Raw genomic sequence first — 5,964 nt, forward strand, 5'->3', positions numbered from 1 at the left:
CTATGGAGCTAACACAAGAAAATGGTTGTTGCTAAATGGCATTTCCTTTTCTTTTTACAAGAACTCCAACATTTTGCTTGTCAGGCAATTCGTGCCAGGTGGCGAGGTTTGCCATTTCGGAGTTTTTCGGATTTTCATCTCTGGTAAGAATTTACCCTTCAATAAAAATTATGCCTTTTCTCAAAGTATGTTTTACAATGCATCTTTATTCGAATAATTATCAATAAACTGTGTAATTTAACGGTTTTTCAATCACCACGATAACTGCGAACAGAGTTTCACGATTCACGTATCATCATCCTGGTGAAGTTCATGCCTCGATAGTCGGCTTTCAAAGAGTACCACCAAATCGATTTCTTATCGGTAGTATTCTTGTAGCGTCCGTTCAAATTGGAATTACTAAAGTGCCACCAAGCGCCTTCATAATCAACAGTGTAATGAGTACTGTAAGCATCATTATCACGATCCGGTGTTGAGAACTTGTACCCGGATACCAACGAATGTCCTGCAGTGCCACTATACGATCCCAGGGTTTTAAGGATATAATGATCAACCTCACTGCCTACTTGGAATGAGCTATAACGTGCGTACCCGTAAGTGCCATTAAAATCCTTCATCTCCACCAGCAATTCATATTTCCGTGCGGTTGTGAGTTGGTGAACGAGCTCCAGTCCTAGCCAAAATTCGCGCAAGACTTTTGTTGATCAAGGATGACCAACGAACGATCCTGAAGTAAACTCATGTTCCTGCTGACGTCCTGCTCCAATCGGTGTATCGCCCACAGGAAATCCGCGGAGGTCATTTCGTTGGCCAGACGGTTCCGCTCCACTTCCTCGCGATGTTCGGACATTTCGTATTGAAGCTGCAACAACTTATGGTCCATTTGATCTAACCTGTCCAGCAACATCTCCATGAAAGTCCCACCTGCTGGCGGCGTTTCCAGGATGGCGTCGCGGGCTCCAAGAGATTCGTTAGTTGCCTCTACGCTAAAAGTAGCACAAACCAGTATAATACAAATACTCAACTTCATTTTTATGAAAAGCTCTATAAAGTAACACAAACGAGAGTCTCTGGTCTCTGGTTGCTTGTCGAGACGGAACTTGTGATCCAATGCTTTTCTGAACAGCATTTTATACGCAATCACAGCTTATTTCTGGTTATGATTTATGATTTACACCACAGTAACAGCTGTATTTAAATCTGTTTCCGGTCTAGTCGTTTGAAACGCGATTGCAATTTGGTGCTTTCTTGCAGAAAGTCCCCGTCGTCTGATACTGAGGCAGTTGGATGATAAGCAGGCTTCGTCATCCAGTACTATTGTAAATGTATGCGAATAGGTTCTGCTACATGAAGCGTAAAAGAAGTAATATAATTCCAAAATCGTTGGCACTTATGTCAAAACATTTATGCATCCGAGGAGCGTAAAACCAAGCGTGAAACCGAGCGTAAACACATGCTGTTTGCACCTGCTTGTGTTGTTTATTTTTTGCTCATTGTTAATTTGTTAAATCCTTTTCCTTTCCCACAGGTAATCTAAATAAGCGTGAAAGTCGTAAAAAAGGAGAATAGATTTCGGTGTAAAACCTTTTATTTTTTCAATCCTTCCATACAAAGCGTAAACGATTTAGCATAACATTTTGCTTATACGGCGCACCAGCTACCACACATGATAAGAGCCGTTGAGAACCATATTTTACGAGTCCGATACACTCCCGGCGAACACTTGTGCTGCGTTGATGACTGACCACAGCAGTTCCAACGGTCATGGGGCCAGCTACTGCCTGCTCAAGGCCACTTGTATGGATTATAACCTACAGCTGCAGTTCCTTGCGTTCGTTATCATTTGTACACTAAGGGGGTAGCAAATTTATCCATGCATCTGGTACTAGATGATGATGCTGTGCGTCAGCGTCGCCAAAAAAGTCCCCCTCGCGATGGAACTTGTATCCATCGCTGAGGCGTAGGAAACAGGCAAATAATGCGAGATCATTATGGTGTTATGATTTTGTCCAACAGCGTGACATGGGTGTTCACTTTAGCATCAAACGTACTAAGTCATCATAATTGAACATTTTATTTAAGAAAACTTGACGCTAAAACAATCAAATAAAAAACAATGCTGTTTCTGAAAATTCGCTTTGAAATGCCTGTTTATTCATATAAATTCCATCGTCATTCGTTTGTTGACCATTAACCACGATCAGTACGAGCAGCGTTTTATATTTCGCGTATCATCATTCTGCTGAAGCTCATTCCTCGAATGTCGTTTCGCAAAGTGAACCACCAATTTGAATTGAAATCATCAATATTCTCATAAGGTCCGTTCAAACTCGAATAGCCACCACCGTGCCACCAAGCGCCTTCGTAGGAAACAGCATAATTATCAGTTAAAGACTCATCATTGTCGCGATCTTTGGTCGAGAACATCTTCCCCTTGTGCTGTATCAACGAATCTCCTGCAGTGCCGCTATACGATCCCAGGGTTTTAAGGCTGTATTGATCACTTTCACTGCCCACTTGGAATGCACTGTAACGGGCGTACCCGTAGTTGGTATAAAAGTCCTTTAGCACCACCAGCAATTCAAATTTCCGCGCGGTTGTGAGTTGGTGGATGTGCTCCAACCCTATCCAGAATTCGCTGTCCAACTCACCAAAGCCGTCTCGGTATTGGTCCCAATTCCGATTAAAATCAACCGAACCGTTGAAGCGATGTTGTAGTACAATCCATCCTCCTTCGAATTTATCCATTTCACAATACACTTTAAACGGTGCACTGGCGTTGTTGATTCTGATAAGATACACTCCAGAAACATTTGCGGGCACATCCTTGCACGATGCGTAAGTTGGGAGTTCAGCCTCCTTCGGTTGCGTTGCATTTATTGTTGGTGTGACACATTCCGGAGTACGTGATTTGAAGGAATGCAACGCCTGTTCCAGGGTTGCGCAAGACGTTTGTTGATCAAGGATGACACTCAAGTTTCTACCGACGTCTTGCTCCAAGCGTTGTATAGTGTTTTCGTGACGCTTTACCACATTTTGCAGATCCAATAACTTACGATCCAATTGGTCAAATCTGCGCATTAGCTTCTCCATTCCGGTTTCCGAAAATCCTATTGGCTTCGGTGTTGTAAGTTCGACTTCGACATCTTCAGGACGTGGATTGGATGTTGTTGCTGCGTAGACACTACCACAAAACAATGCCATACAAATGGTCAACTTCATTGTTGAAGAATGAAGCGCTCGACGTAACATCAACACGAGTTAATTGCAGGTCGAGTCGAAACTGTGATCCAATGGTTTTTGGCAGGACCTTTTATACCAAATTGTTGCCCGTTTCTGTACAGAGTTTAGCGTGAGAAAATTTCGGGAACAAAAACGGAACGCGGATGTGGTATCCACGGCTATCAAGCACACAAACCACGGTAACAGGTTTGCTTCATCGGTTTATGGTGTATTCGAATCGGTCCTGGAAGATTCAAGGTCTGGTATCCATTCGATCAACTACGGCTGACCACTTTTGCTTTTCGGGGTTGCGTTTCTCACGATCCGACTGTGCAAAGCAGTTCTCACGGTCCGTCGAGACCACAGCAGTTATCTATAGCTCGCACATGCGCGAGGTCACTGATTGCTAGAGTTCTTTGTGCTAACCGTTACAGTTCTTTGCGAACATTTTGGAGGCCAATTGGAAACAACATCTTTTAGTTCATCGAGCTCATGTAGTGAGACCGGGTGTTGGATTCGATGGTGATGTTGCTCAAACCGATGTCCACGTCGAAATTTCGTTCTTGTGATGGATCTCGTTCCATTGTGTTTCAATGAAAAAGTAAAAAGGTGTAGGAAGTCCTGAAAATACATAACGTTCACCACAGGCAAGTAACAGACACGTGATAAACAATCCAGACGACGTCACAGTAACCGTTGCACAAGTGGATGCTTTGTAAGAACCGACCGAATTAATGGCTGAAGATGTGCGTGTAAGGTTCAATCCGTCGTGAAGTGATGAAGCTGATCCGAATGATCAGCCTGATGCTAAGATAGGAATCGAACGGTGGCAGCGCTTAAATCGATCGATCGAGATCCAATGGTAGCATCATGAGTCGGCACACATTACGAACACGAAGATCAACAGAAGTGATAGTAATACCTCGCAGAGATCAATCAGAATTGATGATTTCGCTATGATCAAAGTAGTCATACCGCGATGGCGATGTGCCATCCACTGACTTGCGCTGTTGGATTGGCTTTATTGATGCCTGCGATCAACCACGTCAAGGACTGCGATCATTATGAGAGTCTGAAATGAGATCTTCAATTGAGTTAGCGTGCAATCTATCTAACCGCAAAAGTAAAAATGAGATGAAATAACGTTATCGAGAGTGCAACAAATGTACCTCGTATGAAGCACTCGTTAATTTTTTACTTGTTGTTGAATTTGCTTAGTTTGTTCGTAATTAATAGGAAGTGGTAAATATGCAAATTGTTGAAAATGTTGTGAAATAGACAAGGACAATGGTATGTTTTACCTAGAGCGGCTAATTTGAAAATATTATTAAGCTGAGAATCTATTTCATTGTTTTCTAACAAACATCGGGCCGGATGAGCAACATGTTGTACAAAAAGTACAAGTTGTTGTTTTCTCCTTCTTATTAAATCGTTAATTTTATTAGTTTCTTGCTGTATTGTTTTTGTAGTTTTCATCACACTTTCTGATATGTTTGTTGCAATATGATTAATAAATATTGCACTTGTAGATTCTTAGAGTATCGTTAAGGACGAAAATGTTAGTGCATGTTAAGGACGAGATGCATGTTAAGGCCAAAAATTAATAACAATTAGTTACAAAGCAATTTTTTCGGACAAATTTTAATTGAAATCAGGGAAGTTAGTACTTTCACAATTGAATTTATTTGTGCATTTCAACATGCCAATAATGTAATGGAGACTATTGCATAGAGAATAGAGACTGCTGTGCAAAGTTTATTAAAACTTCTGCTGCATGCTTCACGTAAATTTATGATATCTTTTTGGCCGAACAATGAATAACGATGTGCTTTAAATCATTAGACAATTGTTGGGTGCGATGAAACATCAAAACTGAACCATAGCCAAGATTTTAAAGCGTGTGTAAGCGTGTATATGATAACTAAAAGATTATTTTTTGCTAAGTGTTTGCGCAAAACATATAAAAAATATAATCTGGCCTAAATTTATATAAACAACGGAGCCGTCTAAGTAAGATAATTTGTAAACGTTCTTGATGTTATCTAAGCTCCTCAATTGTATTCTTCTCTACTATAAAAACCACCTCCTACACAAAACGACGCAAAAGTTTAAGTGCTTCCCTTATCTCCCCAATACATGATAAAGCAATCAAAATTTGTCCATTTCTAATGCTAATAGAACATCACGATTGGACAGAAAACTGCAAAAAACCAAACCTCGAATGGCATATCGTCTAGAACGGTGGAATAAAATAAAAAAACAAGTTGGTAAGCTTTTACAACTTCAACCGGAAACGATCATCTCGAGTCTCGCCTCGTGCTACGAACGAAAAGTACATCAGTGGTACCGTCGATGGAGCGTCGATTGCCAGCATCAATTCCCCTCGCTCCCTCCCCCCCCTTCAGTTCCTTCAATGGACATTTTTGCCCCAAAACTTGTTGACACAACCCCAGGTCGCTCGCAAATCGCACCGAACGTGGCTTCCATTGCCGGCGATGCAATGGCAAAACATTGATTTCAATGCTCCTCCTAAATGTCCCTTCGATCGCTCGTCCTCCTGTCCCCACTCCCTGCCACCCAGAAACGGTTGAGTTCGTTCCGGTTGAGCAGCGGTGCGAAGCGGGAAGCGAAGCGAATGGCAAAACGTCAAAGTGCATAATTTAAACATCAACATAATATGGCACTTATATCCGATTTCCATGACAAACAGTCGACTCCTGGCGCGGTCGAGGGGTTGGTGGA

At 41.9% G+C, this 5,964-nt stretch overlaps 2 protein-coding genes across 2 annotated transcripts; both read right to left on the reverse strand.

Annotated features, from left to right (window-relative positions):
- Positions 1–278: 278 nt before the first annotated feature.
- On the reverse strand, positions 279–867 carry LOC125959416 (ryncolin-1-like). Its single transcript, XM_049692240.1, has 2 exons — positions 592–867; positions 279–516 (listed from the first exon to the last, which is right to left on the reverse strand). The coding sequence occupies exons 1-2, from the start codon at positions 615–617 to the stop codon at positions 279–281; spliced, it is 264 nt and encodes an 87-aa protein (XP_049548197.1). The 5' UTR covers positions 618–867.
- Positions 868–2,217: 1,350 nt separating this feature from the next.
- Positions 2,218–3,222, reverse strand: LOC125959418 (microfibril-associated glycoprotein 4-like). The gene has a single exon (XM_049692241.1). The coding sequence runs from the start codon at positions 3,220–3,222 to the stop codon at positions 2,218–2,220; it is 1,005 nt and encodes a 334-aa protein (XP_049548198.1).
- Positions 3,223–5,964: the final 2,742 nt, after the last annotated feature.

Source organism: Anopheles darlingi, chromosome 2, assembly GCF_943734745.1.
Source record: "Anopheles darlingi chromosome 2, idAnoDarlMG_H_01, whole genome shotgun sequence".
In the NCBI taxonomy this organism is placed as follows: Eukaryota; Metazoa; Arthropoda; class Insecta; order Diptera; family Culicidae; genus Anopheles; species Anopheles darlingi.

Bases quoted from the DNA above. Each gene is read 5' to 3' on its own strand.
- LOC125959416 (XM_049692240.1), bottom strand. From the start codon at position 617: ATGAAGGATTTTAATGGCACTTACGG. The intron at 517-591 runs GTACGCACGTTA...GGGATCGTATAG, and splicing joins GATTTTAATGGCACTTACGG to TGGCACTGCAGGACATTCGT.
- LOC125959418 (XM_049692241.1), bottom strand. From the start codon at position 3,222: ATGAAGTTGACCATTTGTATGGCATTGTTTTGTGGTAGTGTCTACGCA.